Raw genomic sequence first — 21,205 nt, forward strand, 5'->3', positions numbered from 1 at the left:
GAAAAGTTGAATAATCTGCTCACCGGCGCGGTGTCACTGTATTATATAGTACAGAGTGGTGTACTTTCCCAACTCAATCAATGTATACAGCTATATACCGTTGACTATAGGCCTATACTTCATCGATGCTTACATCTACAGTAGACATTTATAAGCTATATGCACTACTTCATCAACGCATAGATCTACAGTAGTTATAAGGGTCAAAACCGATAAATCGGCAGTACTTTATGTACTTGGAATTGAAAAATCGGCAAAAATAAAGTATCTCTAAACTACTCCTTTTTATTCATAAATCAAAGGCAGTCCTATTCTGGAAAATATGACGATCAAATCTTGTGAACTTTTATTTTTACATCAATTTCAATAATGTCCATGTGTTTTCTATGGGTAACTTATGTTACTAAGGGTTACCATTAGATTGAAAGAAATACAGTACTGCAAGCTCTTTTGTTGACAATGCATAAACTAATTGTTTTGGCATAAAACAATGCAATGTTGCTTTTTATTTCAAAAAGAAATTTTAGTTACAGGGGAATTGATTGCCTCAAAAAAGTTGAAAAAATGAATTTAAAATTTAGATGAAACTTACAATTAGGATAATTTTCATTGAGCCTATTTTCGGTAATGCCTCTTTCCTAAGTACTAATAATGCATGATGGCGTCATAAGAAAACATTACACGGGTAATCGGGCGCGGGTTTAATAAATTTTACATATGTAGAGCAACGCACTACTTCATCAATACACAGATCTGCAGTAGACATCCAGAGCGTGTTTATAATGGCTGTATATGGAAATACACATGTTGGAGTGGAGCTAATTATTATAGTTTGAAATAATTTATACACCCGAAATATGATTATTCACTAAGTCACTGAAAGTGCCATATTTAATCTACAAAATTCTTTTTGTTCTTTTGAGATTTGTTCCAAGACTAAGATATCATGACTGGTGCTTGCAGTCGCCTCTTTGATGTCATCAGCTTTCAATTTCTTATTTGCTAGATCAATAACGGTTACCATGGTAACATGTTGCCACATGACCTAATAAAGCCAATCAAAACTGGTGTATTAAATTTATTCACAAATTACAAGATTACTGAATGGATTGTTTTCAAATCACTAAATATTAAACTATTTATAGATGAATATGAGGGAATAGCTTTCGAAACTACCTTTCTGAATATCTAATTCTTGATCAAATATGACACCATAGGCGTTGATCTCCGTGGGGAGGAGGGTACCCCCCCCCCCCAATATTTTGCTGGGGTGGTCCATACAATCATCCCCCATGTTGACGCCTGTATGTGGGTTTCTGACCAAATTAACCTCATTTGACAATTTTAGCCCCAAAAGTGAACAGATTGGCGCGCTTCGCGCGAATTTATTCTACTTTTGCACCATACTTTATCAGTTTAGCTTCAATATGGCAAAAGTTATACCATAAAAAAAAGTGCTGGATTCACTGCACTTCAAGAATTTTTTCCAGGAAGAACTCAAGGAAAGGGGTGAAAGACAAAAAGAGAGATGGATCAGCTCCAACCAGTGACCATGAACTGCTTGAGGAATGGAAGGAATATTTTAGCTCACTCCTTAACAACGACAGTGGCACAACAGCATTCGACTGTGCTAGCCTATAACTGCTGAAGCACTTCAGGGAGGAGGGGATAGCATGATTGATATGATTCTCAAATTCTGTATGGCGGTATTCTCAACGCTGACACCGCCACGTCAATGGGTCACAAATGTAATCATTCCTCTACCAAAAAAAGGTGCCCCTCTCTCATGACAAACTACCGTTGTATTTCGCTTATGTCCATTGCCGCAAAAGTGTACAACAAGATCCTTCTGAACAGGATCCGACCTCACATTGATCCTTTACTGAGAAGCAACCAGACTGGCTTTAGATCAGCAAATACACATTTTGAGGAGGATCATGGAAGGCTTCAAGGAGTACCAACTTCCCTTGACAGTCACTTTCGACTCCATCAACAGGTCCGTTAGTGCTGCGGCATTATGGAATACCAAAGGTTGTGGTCAATGCCATGCAGGTGCTCTACAAGGACTCCAATAGTGCCGTTATGGTAGATGGACGTATCTCAGAGCCTTTCCAAGTAACAACTGGAGTGCTTCAGGGTGATGTGTTGGTACCATACCTGTTCATTATCCTGATAAACTACCTTCTGAAGAAATCAACGTCTGGAAAACTTAGGTGCGCATCAGCGCTATTTAAATGTTATTCTAAAGTGTTTAGAAACACTTTGCTGCGTATATATTTACTAATAGTCAAGTAGAATTTCATTTTCATGTATATCCAGCATATGTGACGTGTCATATCAAAAGAGACCCATTTGGGCAGGTTAAATATCTTAAATATAGAGATATTTGGCTCTACAACGCCGTTTTCCCCAATGAAATCGGATATTCCTAAGCGAAGATATTGAGTTCATAAGTTATGGTATTATAAAATTGGAAATTGAGATATTGGCTTTTAAAAATATCATTGACAATGTTGAGAACAGGAATTACATTGAAACATGTCTAAAAAATACAAGATGCCAGTTATATTCCGATCTGAAACTATCAGACAATATTTAAAACATTTTTAACATCACAAATTTGCAACAAACCCAAATTGTGAAAAATCACCCAGGTCAGATTTTTTGCTATTTCTCCATTTACGATCCTGCCCAAAAGTGTCTCCTTTCGATATACCACGTCACATAATTATAATTATGTTTTGATGATACGTTTTAATGTTTGGGATTCCTGAATGTCAACGAAGGTTGTTTCCACTGTTTTTCATCCTATGCGTTACTCTATAGAATCTGTATCTCGATCTCATTTCTGTCTCTCTCAAATCATGACATGAAACAATTATTCTCTACAGTGATGACACATCAAGTGATGTTGCATAGTTTTTCCAAGGTGATGTTAGAAATCTTTTTCAGTAAGAACAATTTGTTCCTTCTCTATCGTCTATTCAGCAGGTTGCGCCGATTATTTCGGTTGCTATCTGCTTGTAAAGTTTCGTTCAACGAATAAGGTAAGATTTGCCTGCTTCAATTGATGTGTTAACAGAATGTGCCAATTCGTGTGAGGATGCGTCCGATTTCTTTGATCTCCCGCTAGGTATATTGTCTTTGTTACTTCGAGAGCAGTGATCCACCAAAACTTTGCGAATATCCTCTTGAAGGAGACAGAAGAGAACAAACACTAACACTCCTTGCAAAGAGTTGCAGAGACAAAACATGAGCTGGAAAGCCCTCCTCGCCTTGTTTATTGCAAGAAAACCAAATATCCAGGTAAGACCAAGAAGTACCGATATAGAAAACGCATTACGTAATCGCTGACTGACTATGGTCTTTGTAGAATTCTTAACATTTCCCCCGACGCTTGATTTCAGAAGTTTGCGCATTACTATTAGAAAAGTGACCGTGTTGTGTAAGATTACCATGGTGACGGGGAGAAGAACACCAAAATATAGTCCGTAGCCAGGCGCCAAGAAACAACTGCAAACGAATTAGGAAAACAAAGAAATTTATTTGTAGATGTGGAAGATTAGACTGAAATTGAAAGACGTTCTCCCGAATTGCAAAGTAAATGCTACTTCTTAGCTCGACTGATACTTTCCCTGCATATTTTTTAATGTATGAAAAATGAATGAAATGATGTCTTGATTTTGAATTTGCTGTCTTAAACGAAGACATCTTTGCTTTCCACAGTCTTGAGTCATGTTATAATGCTTGTTCCGGGTCTTTCTACATTTATGTGTATGCACAGCCGTTTTCGGAAAACGTTTGTCAAAGAATTGCTGATCACAAACGTTTGTCAAAGAATTGCCGATTGCAAACGTTTGGCAAAGAATTGCCGATCACAAACGTTTGGCAAAGAATTGCCGATCGCAAACGTTTGGCAAAGAATTGCCGATCACAAACGTTTGGCAAAGAATTGCCGATCGCAAACGTTTGGCAAAGAATTGCCGATCACAAACGTTTGTCAAACATTTTCGTAAACGCCCGTAAACGTTTGTGATCGCTAAATGTTTGTCAAACGTTTATCTATATCTACCAAACTTCACATCAGTATTTATTTTAAAAAAGACGTTTTTTCATTTGCATAAGATCAAGATTTTGAATATCGTGTTGTTAATGCGTTTTAACAGGTGGTTGATATGAAAGTTGTACACCAATTCGAATTTTATGCTGTTTTTGTTTGCATATTATGACTTAAATAAGTTAAACATTAAACGAATAAGCATAAAAAGATTTCCAATTAATATCTTCATAAGCTATATATCGAGACTTTTCAACAATATATGAATTTTAAAAAAACTGATCTCTAAATATAATCTTTCCCGCGAGCACGTCCCTTTCCCTTGTCTTGTCGTTTGGTTGTGTTTTGTAAAGTTGCTTTATTTGGTTTCATTTGATTTTAGGGAAAGGATAACTCTCAGGCCTTTTTGGTCTTTCAGCCTTTTCCTCCATATGTATCGTGTTTGTATATTTTTGGACTAATGTAATGTTCTTGATTTTTATGGAAAAATAAATAAATATGAAATATATGAATTATTGTATGCCTACATAGATACGTACTATGCATCGGCGACGTAATCACCCCATTTCACAGCCATAACAACAGCAACCGGTATAATTGGCACACCTGTAAGAAGTTGAGCCATTAGATTGTTCAATATTTATACAAGTATGCAATATTAATGATATTGATATATACGACACCTTCATTAATAATCTTGGAAAGTTAAGTTTAGATCAAATAATTAATTAATTCTACTTTATTTATCACTTCTGATGTCTCATTCAGGCTTACAAATACAAGCAGAAATAGATTACGAAGAGAAATATTACCCCAAGCGACACACAATGCTTTTCTCAGGAATGTCGACCCTGCTATATCAAACACAGTCACCAGATTGATGTACATATTGCGTGCTTCTATCCCCATCCAGAAAACAGTCGTTAGCACAAAGTAATGCAACAATCCTGCTACTACCAGACACCCTGGTCCAGACTTTGAATCAATGCCCACGAGGAAGACCAGGTATAAACATAGCATGGACAGGCAGAATTGGATCAGAATCTTGCGTGGAAGAGTTTCTCGAAGCCGTCTAGAATGTCAAAATTACACAGATTTAGAAAAGATGACTGAAATACCTACACTTGCTGCTCTTGATTACCTTCATTCCACAATAAACTTCAGAAACATTGTAAGAAATTATATAACTAATGTAAGGATTATGTTCTTAAAGCCAGACAACGAAGTAATCAACAAACCCGAATACCTTGTTAAAAGTAATATCACCAGTGTGAGACACAATGACGCTATTGAGAAAGCACAGCCAATTTTGCTGATGATATCCAAAACAAGACTGAATGTAGTTTGTTCTTGGTGACCTGAAACATCCTAGTCGTGAAGAAAAAGGAAATATTACCTATAATTATTACTTCAGAAATATCAATTGCATGGATACTGGTAAATACAATTAGATTTTTTTTTTTCATATACATCGTCCAGATTATTATTAGGCTATATCTACATTTTCAATACGGCAATTTTTATTGTTTGAATACTTAATTACGATTGTGACATACCACAAGAACAGCGAAGTGAGTCAAATGATTACAACGGCATGTTGTTTTTCCTGAACTGATGTATATGCGCTCACAGCCATCTTGTGACCAATCCCCAATTCCGTTCCTTTGGTTGAAATCCCAAAATACGCATACAGATGAGTTTAAAACTGATGGTGTGACTTCCTCAACCTATGGCCAAAATATAAAGACATAATGTATAGCCACAACGGTATACGATAATGTTACTTTGGTTCCAAGCTCAATCAGTGTCAGATAATTCTTGCCGCAACATTTTGAGCAACGTGCTTTTTAAACAAGTTTAAGCACAGCAATCCTAATTTCAGGAACAATCATTAGTTTTGAGCCATTTTAATGAGTCTTGAATTGTGCTTTATATTCTATTAACATCAAAAACACACACATTGAAACACGCAAAACAGAAATATAATGTTGTCAACCATTACTATACCACAACCGTATCATAGTGCCCCCAACCAACGGTCGGCTGAAACATTTTAAGTAGGATAAACTTGTTTTTGTTTCTGCTATTGTTGTTATTTTTCATAATATTATTATTGTTGTTGTTGTTGTTGTTGTTGTTGTTGTTGTTGTTGTTGTTGTTGTCATCACTTACCTTTGACGGAAATATTTCTACAATTACAGGTTTATCCAAGTTAGTAAAAGTTTCTCCCAGAACAACTGCTGATATAACAGGGCCTGAAACGATCGTCATGTTTTGTTTTCCCAGCATTCGAGATCGAAAAAGATTATTCTCATTGTAACTGATGAAGCTAACTTTTGTGTCTGTATAAGAGAACGAAATTGCATTAATAACAAAAAAAATAAATAAAAAAAATGCATAAAGTACACAGATAAACATGAAACCCCAAAAGTGCGGTGTCATAATTTAAAATGTTGACTTATGTTGGAATTCTAGTGTCCATTGCCCTGCCAATTAAAAGGGTCTTTTAACCAAAACCTGTAAACTAAACGTCATATTTTATGTTTACTATTGTGATCGATTTACGAATCCAAACTGATGCATTCACTGTGTTTTATTATTCATACCTTACCTTTTGTGCTTCTATTGTTGAAAAGTGCTTCATTGGGTAAAACAATAGAACTAGTCACATTTGATGTCAGATTAGCGGTAGAATTGGACATCTGCTGATCTGTGGCTGCTTGGAAATTTACTGCAAAGCTTACACCTTCTTTGCTGCCGGCCTCATCTAAAGTAAATGCTTCAACCACGATATTATGCTGAACAGAGGTAAACTTCCCGTGTTCTTTTAGCGTTTGGGCAATTTGTTGTTCAACTGCTTTGAGTACCATCGATGACGCGTTAGCGGAATTATCACTCTCCTCAGATGAAATATTGCTGCTGAGAACATTGTCCACGATTTCAATTACAGATTCTGTTACCTGTTTTCATATTTTGAAATCAAAATCAAGTGAAACCATAATGTTATTTGTTCAAAAACGTTTATATTTAGATCTAAGGTTACCTTTGTATGAATTTTATATTCTTTTACATACAGAATTAAAAAGAAATTCGAATGCATATAATTATATATACAGCCTGTCTCAAAACAATTGTGCAAGTGAAAAGCGCCCTCTTTGGCAATTAGAAAATACCGTTGTGACATAATGCTTACATCTACGTGAAGGGCACAGTCTTAGCTCTCAAATACCGTGTGTTCTGTTCAATTTGCTTTTTTTAATCTCGAGATATGCTTACTTAACAACGAAAGGGTAAAATCACAATTGTGCCACTTTTACTATAGGCATTGATAAGGAAGAATTCACTTGCACAATTTTTTTGAGACAGGCTGTATAGAGAGAGAAAAATCTTTTTGAGGATTTGAATAAATCACATTAGGAGCCACACCACAAGAATGATTAAGGAAAAAATGCAAAAAGTACTGAAAATGAAGCCTGCAGTCGGATCGTTAAAAAACCGGCACCGGCGGGGATTCGAAGACACGACACTAGGAATATACTATAATAAGGTATCACAGTTTTTATATTAAAGGCCTATTCAGTGATTTTCAGCTCATTCAGAAAATGATCAAAATTCATTTTTGCACCTTTGTTATTAGAATAGATGTGTTAACATAGCCTACAAGTGGTTAAGCCGAAAGCCACTAGCCGTGTATCTAAGACAAATATTAAGATATTTTACATGAAAATGTAATTTTTCTATTTATATCATGTATATTGAGAAATTACCTGATACTGCTGTTTGTTTGGCAAAACTTTTATTTTAAAAATATTCAATGACAATGTTTATGACTTATCCTTCACTTGTAAGTAATTTATATATAATTTTTTTACACTTTCGCTGGTATCATTGATAAGGCCTTTAAGTCATTTCATATATCTAACCTCCGGTGACGGTGAGCCAACATTGACAACATTAACGAATGCTTCTTGTATAGCATTGATATCTGTTGCCGCAGACTCAATATTAGAGTTGACCTTGGTGATGTTTGCTAGAGTTTCTGCAACTTCTTTCACATTACGCTCATCGACTGTTATCTATTAAACAATTACAAGAAAATTAATTTAAAAGTAACATAAAGTATACACTTTTTGGTGTAAAAGAGCAATTCCAATATTAATTTTTTGTGCCATTAGAAGTAAGGAAGATTGACAAAAATTTTCACATTTAGTCAATGAAGAAGTACGTCTTTACCATGTTTATTCTAAAAAATGGAAATCTGTACTAAAAAAACACCATGTTAAAAATGAAACTGAAGTTCATGTTACTTCCATTGCATTTTAAAGTTTAAAATGTTAACTCTTTGGGCAAGCGTTGCCATATATTATTCTCACTTTTTTCCACGTTTTTAATTCAAAAGAGTTATACTTCAAAATACAATTACTACAAGACAATCACACGTTAAATGTGTAAGCTATTGTATTCATTCATAAAGTAACAATTCATCCATTGTATTGTCTTATTTACTACCATAAATTATATGTTGTTTCAAAAGCATCTTAATACCTACTGAAAATTGTATAATTTTATATATCCATGTAAAATTAACTAGTAATAATTGTCATATTGTATTTCAACCTACCTCAGCTAAATCATCAATCGTTGGTGTCGTTACTTGTCCGCAAGGAATTACCGTCGGAGCAGCCCACATAGCTCCAGAAGTTGAGTTGTAAACACATTCTCTTGAAGCAAGCCCAAAGTTACCTGTGGATGAAAGACAATTTTAAAATAATTTTGAAATACACTTTTAGTGAAAGGTAGCATGGATTGATTGTCTCTTTCAGGGATTTTTAATGGCAAAACAGGTCATCGTGCATTATCACTACACATTATCCCAACAAAAGAAATGTATAATTATTTTCATATTCACTGAAATTTGGGAATTCAATGCAATGTTAATTCTGTTTAAAAAGACAATCCGAAAACAACTCGAAAACAACAAATGTTCATCTTACATTCTTATTACATAAATAGATTGTGTCATCGGGACAAAAACGTTGCCATAAATCACTTGACCCACGTCTACTCATGTCGTGTGAAGTCACAACTACTTTTAGACGTCAAAGTGTGGGTAACGTTTGAAAATACTAAACTAAACTCAAACTATATTACTTACGCCTTTCAGTGTTAAGTGGGCATCTTTCTTTTGAGTCCACTACTTCTCCCACTAGAGAGTTTGGCCAGGATAATATGCCAATGCTGGTATTTATAATAATATCCACACATCTAGCTGTATAATGAAATGATATTGCAATGGCGATTAAAATATTAGTGGTGGGTGGGGGTGTTCATGGTGTTGTTGTTTGCGGTGTTGTTGTTAGCGGTGTTGTTGTTGTTGTTGTTGTTGTTGTTGTTGGTGGTGGTGGTGGTGGTGGTGGTGGTGGTGGTAGGTATCGTTGTCGTTGACGGATGCGGATCATATGGATGAGGAAGAGGTGCAATATAAAGAAGATTACATGGTTTAATATTTTCGTTATTCACTTCAGAGTTTGGCATTTTAACAAACATTAATTGGAAGGCGACAATATTGTCTACCTAAACATAAAAACAAACCTTGGATATGAACTTCAAAAGTGCATGAACCGTTGTTTCCACTGTCATCGTGCACATTACACCGAACTTCCGTAACGCCAATCGGGAAATCTGAACCATTTATTTTCCCACATTTAATTTCCGTTATGTTTCCAGAGTTATCTGTAGCAGTCAAAGGTTGCCAGTTCATCGGAACAGAGATATTTCCAGAGTCAGCAAATCCAGATATATCGGGCGGGCAAACAATATCAGGTGGCTCAATATCTATGTATAAAAAAAATAAAGTTAGATACAGAACGATATTTGTTTTGGATCTATACTCTTCAGTAGTCCATGTACGATGCCCAGGGCCAGTTAAATATGTAAAATTATGGGCCATCGTATAGAGATGCATTACTCCCAAACTACACACCGATAATATTAAACGGCCATTTAGAGAATCGTCACTCCCACGCGACACTATTTTCCACCCATGCCATATTTTGGCGCTTTTGAAATATGTACTAATGTAGTACCTAACCCTTGAAATGATTTAGCTGTGCATCATGTTTTCATGTCATGAGATGCAAATCGTAATTCTTTATGCCGGACAAAAGGAAATCGCATGTTCGTAGAATCTTTAGCCGAAAATCAATTTTGCCTAATACCCAAATTTGTACGGGCGCACTCACATTATGACGTCATAGCGACACTATGTGGGGAATTTTTGTACTGATTTTGGTATCACTGAATTGAGGAGACCCATGGCTATACATTAGTACTAAATATAAGTATATGACGTTTATAATTAAAACCTCCTTCGTAGTCCATGTTACAAAATATGGCTCAGTAGTTCTACGGTTAAACATTGTCATTCTTACCCATGACATCAACAGTGAAAGAGCAAGTAGCTGACAGAGTGTCATTAACGATGAAATAAGTGACTGTGGTAACACCTATAGGGAAGAAATCTGTCCTGGAATGACTGGATGATACATTGGTATTCGCCACTTCTACTTCTTTCCAAGTAACAAAGGCACCACCAGCTCCGGAGTCATTTGGAACACGGATGTCATCTGGGCATGTTTTTGTCACTAAGAATATAAAGGAAATACAAAGTTTACCGTATTCATATGTATTTGGTTGATCACTGACACTTTATACGATTTAGGAGTGCAATTTCGATATCGATGTAAACACAGTTCGGCTGTTCAAGTTTTGAGTAAACCGAGACAGCCACTACATCAAACTTATCCAAGGTACCAAAGATAAATCCTCATATTATGTTTAATGGTTTAACCCAACACCATCGGAAACTTCCCTGCCTGCTATTGCATTGCCTTTATTTACTTTACTCGGGAACAAAACGTGAAGAGTTGTGAAAGAAGTTGAATATGTTATTATTCCTTATTTATATTTCAATGATAAATTTTAGTTCTGACTTATCAGTAATTTTTTAATTTTTAGACTTATCATTAAAAACAGGGAAAATATGACACAAAATCCAATGGGGGAGTCACACAAAAATATAAATAAAGTTAAAAACCCAGGGTTTTTAACTTTATTTATATTTTGTGTGACTCCCATTGGATGCTGTGTCATATTTTCCCTGTTTTCAATTTTATCCATTTGCTAGTGTGACACTGTTGTATCCTTTTGGATCCATCCTTTGGTTCCCCGCTGGTCAGTTGGAACAGATTTTCCCTGTTTTTATATTTAGACTTATCAGTAAGTAAATTTCTTATGCTAATCTTATATTATTTTGTTGTTTTGTATTACGTTTGAATTCAGGTCCTTGCCATACATGGCATATATGCATCTTTGTATTGACCAAAACTAAAGTCAGTATGATTTTGCGTTCTTACTCTATACAACATAAATCATGTCAGTGTCAAAATATCCCTCCAAACAAGACTGTGTGCCTAGATGTAAGAAATAATGTACAACAACTTACGCTTTCAGTATATTTTTCTGTTAAACCAAAATATTGTGTTTCGTGTTTTGTTAAATTGGCGAGCAGTATTTGCTTGGTATAGATGGGAAAGGGAAAGACTTACGGATTTCGCACTGGTTTCCTGTGTATTCAGATGGACATTCGCAGATATTTGGGCTGATACATCTTCCACGATTGACACAAGCATGTGAACAAATAGCTAGAGAGATAGAAAAACAAGCATAAACATAATAATGTTAATATATTCCCCGAAAATTGTTTTCAATATTTCATAAGGATAAATATTCTGTTTTTCTGATAGTAATTTCTTTTTGATAAACATTGCACTACAATGCTCGTCAAAAGTGTTGGGACACTTTCCATAGGGTGAATGCTAATGTGCCACTCCTCATATCCTGCCGACGTTGAATCCTTGCTCATGGGCGCGCCTAGTAAAGGGTTAGAAAAAATTACAAAACATTTCTTCGCATAACGTGACATACGTTTTGTTGATTTGAACAATTTTAAAACCTGTGAATAGAGGAAACAATTTTTCAAACCTCCCAAAATCATTTTTCTTGGGTCAAAAATAATCACATTTTCCGAAAATGATTCTTTTAGAAAAAGTTGCACATTTCAACATCCTATACATGTAATGTACATAAACGTTCTCAATATCAACGTGAGCAATGTTTTGATTGATTTAATTGTTTGTATGTTAAATGTGTCCTATCATTCAGTCACCAATACAATATTATCATTCAGTATAAAACATTTTATTTAGCAAATGGTCTCAAATTGCTCGTCATGCAAAAGCAAGTCAAAAAAGGAATCGTTTGCACTGTCTAAATTGCTTCGTTATTGACAGAATTGGCCATTAAAGGTCAATCCCCATTACAGCCTATTGACCACAACCTATATTGTGATGTTTCCTAGGTAACGAAACATCCTACATGGTTACAACTATTCCTTATTTGACTTATTTTTACATAAGTCGGAGCATTTTTAATTTTTGGCCCCTGTGTGACCAAACTCAAGAACGGTATGTCGCAGGTAGGTCAAACTATACTTTTTCGGAATCCTTGCAATGAGAAGAATAATTTGGTGTGCTTGTTAACCAGATTTGAGCAACTTTGAAATTTGACCACTGTGTTGACCTTTAACCTTGAATATGGCCGGAGTGCCGGGAAATATTTTTTGTTAACATCTTGAATGTGTTATAGGACCATAAAAGGAAACTTAAAAGTTGGTTTGGTAGAGTCCTGGGGGATGCACATTAAAACCTGTTAGATACTGGACTATAATGCATTAACCCTGCATTGTCTTTTCTTGATGCCGCCATCAGATGTAACGATTGTCGCCATGTCTGCTTGCCTCCTGTATGACTTTGTCCTATTCTGTGCTAGTCTTTTGGCTTGAATGTAAGTGAGCCTTGTTCATTCATTATCCCATTTTGCTTATGCTAAAGAAGGGTAATTTTCTTGAAAAAGGGTCAGATGTTTTGGACCCTCAAATCATGCCGTATCTACTCCGATATGTTACCCTCCCTGGGGCCAGCGGACTGAAAGCCCTAACATGCAACATGTCGTTTGTCAACATTAGCTACAATATGAGAATATGTGACTTACGTGTTTCACACCTGCCGCCAGTATATCCTGTTGGACACTGGCAATGATTTTGTCTTGTACAAGTCCCATCGTTTTCACAGCGAGGACAACACTGACCTGTCGGCAAAAGCGAAGGGTTAGTTTGTATTGAATCTGGTTTCATATAATATTGTTTTTAAGAGATTTTTAACAGAAATTAAGGAACCCCGAGGTGGCACGGTTGTTTGATGTCACCATTTATTAACTTTTCTAACAAAATAAACATAATGTCCAATTCTAGACCTGAATAATTCCAAAAGCTGGCACACTAATAATTAAACTGTATAATTATACACATATATTTTGTAGCAACTTTTAACATCGATTTTCGTTTCTATATCAAATTATTCATCTTTTTGTGGTAATTTAATTCTATAAACTATACATTTGTGTGCAAATTGAGGGCGCTTTTTACAAATAGTTTGAATTTAAATTAGCCAAATAATATGAGTTATACCTTACATTTCATGATAAAAAGTTTTTTGAAAATTCCCTTATCATTACCTTATCCCTTATCTTTGTTAGTCTCTTTGCTGATATTCTAATACCAAAAATAAATGACTCAGTTTTATATACATGCTATCAAACAACCGTGGTGGTCTGGACCATAAAAGTTTACTGCTGTTTTAGAGCGCAGGAGTCTCAAATATTCTGTTATGCTAAGAGTGTTATATAATATTTTTAGCATTAGAAATATAATATATTTTATGGAGAATACAACCTGAAATGACGATTGATATAATACCTTCGCATGAATATGCAATTTCCAAGTATTTGACGGTGCCTTGACATGGGTCGCCAAATATACCGTTACTAGCCGAAACGCTACATGTTCTTCTTCCGTTGCACCGCTGACGTACAACAGTTAATGAGTTACTTGCTGCACAGCTTGTAGTGTATACGGGACCTGGACACCGGGAACCACCTACTTGTCGCCCATATAAGGCTGAAGTAATGGAGATGGTCTCATCAGAATTACATACTAAATTAAACGTTGAACCTTCACATTCGTACGAAGTCGGTATCACTCCTGAAATGATCAGATTGCGGCACACCGTAAAACATTACACAAATAAATACGTTCAAATACAAGCATCTTTGGGCAACTTATGCGCATGTCCCCAATGCAACCAACTTCTTTGTGCCTTCTTCAGACATCTGCTGGTTTCCAAATCCAGGGTGAGCCCTAGAAGAAGATGGGTTCTACTGACACTGGCCAGGTACAACACCTACGTGACAGATGCAACCCATGGAGCCCAAGAAAAGCAACCTCTTATTTCTCAGCGACACGGGAAGGAATACGTGGTAGCCAAACGTAAAATTGAATCTACATTAAACATATCTTTTGTATGTAATGGCGTGACCTCTGGTTTATTATGTTCTTTGAATGCTACTTAACAATACAATATTTACAAATAATTTACAATATTGGGACACCAATTGGCTCTTCTCTCGTCTCTCAGTATTGTCACTCACCCTCGGGAATTACACCGCTCATCATAATGAAAAGAGCGATTGTCGCAGTGGTATTTAAGTACCCACGTTAACGTTATCATGGTTACCCGACCGATAAAAGCTTATTTTGATATGGAGCATCTGTGAAGTAAGGCTACCTCTTTGCTACTGAAATGTTATCGGTGCCAGCGGGCCGCGGATATCTGCTGATAACGATAGAGGACCAAACTAAATGTTATCCCTTATGTATCTTGCCAAATAGGCCTACGCCAAACATTATGAAGAACATGGTCGTAGTATGGGTTTCAAAAACCTTACCATTTGAAGCGGCTCATATCCTTCTGAGCATTTGGACACCACCTGTGAGCCTTCTTTGCCCCTGTATAGCCCACCATTATTAAATTGTAGCTCACGAAAGCAAAGAAATATGGATAACTTACGCACACTGGTAGAGCACTCATCGGTTGATCTTCTTACCATTGTCATTATTGGACGTACGACAGGTGGATATTCACAGACGTTAGGACGAATACATTGGCCACCGTATGAACAATTTGGTATACAGATAGCTGCTGATTAATAAATGAAGATTTGTTAATCTATCAATCATCATGGTAATAATTGAGATGTACACAAAATGGCTCGAAATTAAAAGGGTACAATGTAATCAGTGAAAACTAATATGTAAATATGAATCTATTCTTTATACAAATCAGTTATTATTACTTAAGATACAATACTAACGTTTACACACGTCATCTTCCATCGTCCAGCCCTTGCAACACATATACGAGATTCGATAGATTGTTCGGTGGCTTGTTCGTTGCCTTATCCGATAGAATATCCTGTTAAAAGTATAAATAAGCTATGAGATACAATCAACAAACAGTCGATGGGAGAGATTTGGCCTTGCAGACAATGCCGGAAGGAATTGAATATGGAGGGCTAATCCATTACGTAACATATTGTCCCATTGATTTGTGAAACAGGCGCATACCGGGGTCATCCAGGGCCCAGGGCCAAAAGGAAAATGTTGGAAAAGCTATCCATGAAAGGGCACCTATTGTTTCGGACAAAGAGTTCCTCTATTAAATCGGCACCAACATATAAACGCTTGACACGTTAAGATAAATAAGTAATTAAAAGGAAATCATTAAAAGGAAATTATGTGTAAGCGTCTACTTAGAACATGATTATTATCATTATTTATGTTGTTATTGTTATTATTATTATGATGTTTTAGCTAACATTTCCTTGTGTTCATTTTTAGAAGGATATGCATGTTGTTGTTTTTAAAAAACCTTTAATGTTTATATGTATTGTGTGCCATGTTTTTATTGTTTTGTCACTCATAAGCCAGATTTGGCTGGTCCCTATGTGAGAATGTGACGTTACTAAAGATTAAACTAAAACTACGTGTATTATCTTCTACACAATTTCGACTGACCAGCTCATCACCTTCTACTCAGTATGGTCGTCGCTCATTTTCTATTGCTGCGACTGCACTGAGCTTTGGAACCGTTCACCATGCCGTACGTTACCATGTACCATGGTTACATGTGAAAAACACTCAGACTGTAAATCATTTGAAAATATCTCTGAAAACTTACTTATTTAGAATTGCATACTAATGTAAAGCGGTATAATAAGCATGGTTATTATAAGTATTATTATTATTATTATTATTATTATTAGTGTTATTATTATTATTATTATTATTATTATCATTATTATTATTATTATTATTTATGTTATTATAATAATTTATATCATTATTTGTAGAAATCATTAAATAGTCATAGTTCGCTCTTATCGTACCTGTATTTTGTACATGTGTTTTCGTTATCAACTCCGCACGGTTCATAGTAGATTTGCTTGTAAAATTCTTTATAGTTTTCTTCATATGGTTGGCTGTATGACGTTATTGAACTGCAAACACTATAGAAAACATGGAAATACGAGGTGGTAATAAACTATGAACTTTAACTTTCAATCGAAACAAGTACCTTTTGTACCATTTCATATCTTGATTATGGGTTGGATAATTGTTTCCTTTTTATGCCATGGCTAACGTATTATACTAATACTTCCTCATTGACATTTGATCTGTAGAATGCCCTCCGTTAAAGGCACATTCAGTGATTTGCTCATTCGGGAAATCATTAAAATCATCAAAATTCAGTTTTTGCACCTTTGTTAGTAGCAAAGATGTGCTAATAGCCTGAAGTGGTTGAGCCGAAAGCCGCGTATTAAAGATAACATAGAACATTTTACATAAAATGTAATTCTCTACTTAAAAGTAGAGAGATAAGTTCCATGTATTTAAATGGGGCTTCAACTTCTGCTATTTTTCTAGGTTTTGAGTAATGTGTACTCAAGTTTGATTTCTTCACACAACACTACTGTGGCTCTACCCTAATCATAATGCGTGTTCGAACAAGCGAAATGTCGAACAAGTGGAGCACAGATTAATAAACAAACAGATTGGAATTTTCCATGCCTGTGCCCTCTAAGCGTACTCGAATTCAGCTGACGCGGGTCCCGGACGCCGGTACAGCGTTCAGACCTGGCGACATCGCGCGAAGTTTCTTTTGTGTACGCTTGCGCTATTTGCGCTATTTTTGAGTTTGCTCACGCGGTACCTGACTTAGCGTCGATCCCCATGGGCAACATGCCATGTTACCATGGTATGATGTGAAGGAGCTATGTTGTTCCTAACTTAACTTTCCTTCAGTATAACCCTTTGACGGGAAATGATAGACGTCATGGACAGGCAGGGGCAGCATAGTACCAAACTTGGTTGGGTGAGGGTATTTCTATCATACCAAAACGCCGTGGGCGTCAATCCCAGGGGGTGGACAGGGGGACGTGTTCTCCTCACCTTTTGGCAAAATGGCCCAATTTTTGTTCTTTTCTGACACTTTTTGACAATTCAGGCCGATTGTCCCCCTCATTTCAAGCCGGATTGGCGCTAATGTCTAAAAACTCCTAAAGCAGCTCATATTTTGCCTAAACATTTATAGAAAAAATTCATCCATAATTGCCTTGTTTCATATCCACTCATTTCGGTGCTATGTAATTTATCAGAACTGAATTTGGTGGTAATGTCTACAGAACCGATGACAAAGTGCACCCTATGTTCGAAATTATAATGTGATACAATTTACAAAAAGAAATTGTGTTGTCATTGTCAAGCTTTCTAACTACAGCTATTCTGATACATCAAAACAGTCAACCATTTGTTTCTTCAGTCGAAACAAACATAAGATCAACATTTTTGAACATAATTTGATTTGGCAAGTTAATTGTTAATCCTTGACAGCTTTACTTGAATAATTACTATAACACATAATATCGCAAACAAGATTAACATTGCAATTTAATAGTAAACAATCAATAATCAGTTATTGACCAATGAGTAATCAGTTACTGACCAATCTGCAAGCAATGATTAGCTTGTTAAACTTTTATACATACCGAATACTTGTATCGTCCGTGGATCCAACAAGTTGAATGAACATGATGAACGCGACAAGGAGCACGGCCATGGTTGGACCTCAAATTATGCCGTAAGTCCTGTTAAACAGTTGGTGATGGTAAACAACTTGATTGCGTTTACACGTACTCTACTGGCTATGAATATATCAAGTACTAGTATATACTACTTCCTTTATTGACTATCACTAGTATCAGCATAAGGAAAATAACAAATTGAGAAGTAGCGAAGTAACCATATATCATGAGCAAACTTGCACGTGCCTTTATGATACTAGTAGTTGATCACATACGATCACATCGTGGAATTAGGACACGCATGTATATGGCGACCAGTTGATTCTGCCTTTCAGGAACTAAAGATCCAAAACATATACAGTTTTGTTTCCGAGAGGGTGTCAAATTGTCATGTGTATATTTGCAGAAATGTGCAAGTCATATGCAGAAGCAGAACAAATCCCAGAGCGGTATTATTGAATTGGGGTTCACGTACCAAGCTTACGCAAACAAAACCGTGACCTGAATCAACTTTCAAAAGTAACTAGAGTAAAACAGGTCTGCAAATGCTTGTATTGTTGAAAACAACGAAACAATGTTTAGTAGTTCAGTGAACCATATATGATAAATGTCGTAGCAATTTATATTAAGGTAAAAGGTGGTGGTAAGCCGATGGTAAAAAAAGTTTTTTCTTGACGGACTATGATATAAAACGGTTTATCGGAAATCATGTGGTAGGAATAGGTGCTAGTGTGAAAAGATGTGTACCTTTTCATTTCAGCAATAGAGTGTCCACGTTGGACTACTTCCGGAGACTACTCTGTTGTATTGCCAGTCTATTTATTTTATTTGTTCGGGGTTGCCAACCCTATATAGCCCAAGAAAGCCTCTTTTATAAAGCTTATTTCCTTTGGGTCCATTTGAACACCCGGATACGTTGAGAACAGTCAGAAGTTAGCAATCCTAATCTTATCTTTTTGAAACTGACTGCTAGTTACAGGTACAGTTATGACTCTCTATATATAGGAACCGACGGCTTATAATTAATAATTTTTACACCATGTAACATCATGAATAAGTCGTACATGCGAAATGTATTAGTCAAGTCACTGAAAGTGCAATTTAATCTACCAAAAAATCTACCCAACCAGTATAAAAGTGCTAAAGGAACTTAATTAGTCTAAATAGTTTCAAATGCAATGACATGTCCCCTCTGCCTAGTCTGAAGAGCCACGGAAGGTCAGTGATTGGTGTTCCTAGATAACAGGGACTTTCTAGTTAACGGCTGGTATTTGATGTTTGCCTTCGGTAAGCCATAAAATATACTATACTGACTAGAGGCTTACTGTTCTTTGAGGCTAGGGCTGGTTTGTCTAGATTTTCTGTGTAACTTTATATGATCAAGAGATATATAAAAGGTAAAAGAATAGCATTCGATAATTGCCTTTCAGGTATTTCTGAATGTCCTTGAAATAAAGTATTCATCATTAATATTTGTGAACTCAGAAAAGATAAAACATGATTGTCGCTTCTAAAATATAAGATGTTTCTGTCAGGTTGTCGTCGAATCAAATTTGCAAATACTACTGATTGATTTTATTTTTGTTGCAGATTGACATATTAAGGGGGGTATGAACGTTTGGACAGTATTTATTGTGGGACATTAGAGCACATCAGACATATCGAATTGCATTCGAATACGAAGAATGTCCTCCTAATATCAAATAATTTTGATTTTTTTTAAAATTCGCAATGTAATACATTTTATGGCAAATGATTAAAATTGATATTTTTGATATTTAACAGTACTCGAAGTAAACTTTATAAATCTGATGATTTATACTTAAAGTGTATGTAGGTGGGATGAAAAGCCGACGATCAATTGAAAATTTTGACCTTTCATATTGAAGATATGGATTTTTTCCCAAAACACCAAAAAAAAATTAGGTCTTTTTGGGAAAAAATCCATATCTGCAATATGAAAGGTAAATATTTTCAATTGATCGTCGGCTTTTCTTCCCAGCTACATACACTTTAAGAATATGTCATTAGATTTATAAAATTTACTTCGAGGACTGTTATATATCAAAAATGTGAAAAATATCAAATTTTAATAATTTGTCATACAATTTGTATTATATCGTGAATTTCAAAAAATGAAAATTATTTGATATCAGAAAGACATTCTTCGTATTCAGAATGCAATTCAATATGTCTGATGTGTCACAAAAAATACTATCGAAACGCTCAAAAACACTTGTTAGGAGGGGCTGATACAAAAATGGAGGGGGCCCTGAAAATTTTTGACCCTTCTAAGGGGGGCCTGAAAAAAGTGATCACAAATTTTCCTGGGAAAATTTAATTTATATGCTTTTCTATGGGGTTGACCCATAATTTTCATGTCAAAGGGGTGGGGGGGGGGGGCCTGAAGTTTTTGAGGTCTGTAAAGGGGGGCCCCGAAAAATGTTTGGCGATGAAAATGTTTTGCATCAGCCCCCCCAGTTTGTGAACGGTTCCCTATGTCAACATTTACATGTTACTCATTTCGGTAACAAAAGGACGGTAAATTCTGCCCTCCATAGTAAATGTACCTTTAGGGTATATGTATGATCACTTGTGGCTAACTAAACTGTTTATAAAGTGGCCATGCATATACCACAGTCACTTGCATTTACTATGGAGGGCAGAATTAACCGTCCACTTGTTGCCAAAATGAGTTAAATGTACTTGTGGACATAGGTGATTCTGGTTTTAAGCCCTCGCTATGATCATTAAAAAATAAATAAATGAATAAATAAATAAATAAATAAATAAATAAATAAATAAATAAATAAATAAATAAATAAATAAATAAATAAATAAATAAATACATTTATACGATATTCAGCTCTCTAGGTATTAGCTCTCTAGGTATTATTACATTCAATGTAAGCCGGATAATCATTACCATAAAGCCATTTTCTCAATTTCGGCAACTGAGCTACTGGACCCCAATAGTTTGCTAACTTCGTAGGGCTATTCCTTTTCAGCTTGTCATTAATTTTACTATGGTTGAATGATCTTGAACCAGGT

At 35.7% G+C, this 21,205-nt stretch overlaps 1 protein-coding gene across 4 annotated transcripts; it reads right to left on the reverse strand.

Annotated features, from left to right (window-relative positions):
* Positions 1-1,985: 1,985 nt before the first annotated feature.
* On the reverse strand, positions 1,986-18,651 carry LOC140153239 (adhesion G-protein coupled receptor G6-like). Of its 4 annotated transcripts, none has more exons than XM_072175930.1 (19): positions 18,119-18,644; positions 16,460-16,579; positions 15,386-15,486; positions 15,082-15,213; positions 13,932-14,216; positions 13,169-13,264; positions 11,665-11,760; positions 10,489-10,701; positions 9,650-9,892; positions 9,213-9,326; positions 8,679-8,800; positions 7,981-8,133; positions 6,669-7,017; positions 6,230-6,399; positions 5,614-5,784; positions 5,304-5,425; positions 4,870-5,129; positions 4,597-4,663; positions 1,986-3,513 (listed from the first exon to the last, which is right to left on the reverse strand). In XM_072175930.1, the coding sequence occupies exons 1-19, from the start codon at positions 18,187-18,189 to the stop codon at positions 3,036-3,038; spliced, it is 3,363 nt and encodes a 1,120-aa protein (XP_072032031.1). In that variant the 5' UTR covers positions 18,190-18,644; the 3' UTR covers positions 1,986-3,035. The 4 variants fall into 4 exon arrangements, with proteins under 4 accessions (XP_072032031.1, XP_072032032.1, XP_072032033.1 ...); XM_072175931.1 differs by having other exon boundaries at positions 15,082-15,210; positions 18,119-18,643; XM_072175932.1 differs by lacking the exon at positions 11,665-11,760 and having other exon boundaries at positions 18,119-18,643.
* Positions 18,652-21,205: the final 2,554 nt, after the last annotated feature.

This window comes from Amphiura filiformis, chromosome 5 (assembly GCF_039555335.1).
Source record: "Amphiura filiformis chromosome 5, Afil_fr2py, whole genome shotgun sequence".
Taxonomy (NCBI): Eukaryota; Metazoa; Echinodermata; class Ophiuroidea; order Amphilepidida; family Amphiuridae; genus Amphiura; species Amphiura filiformis.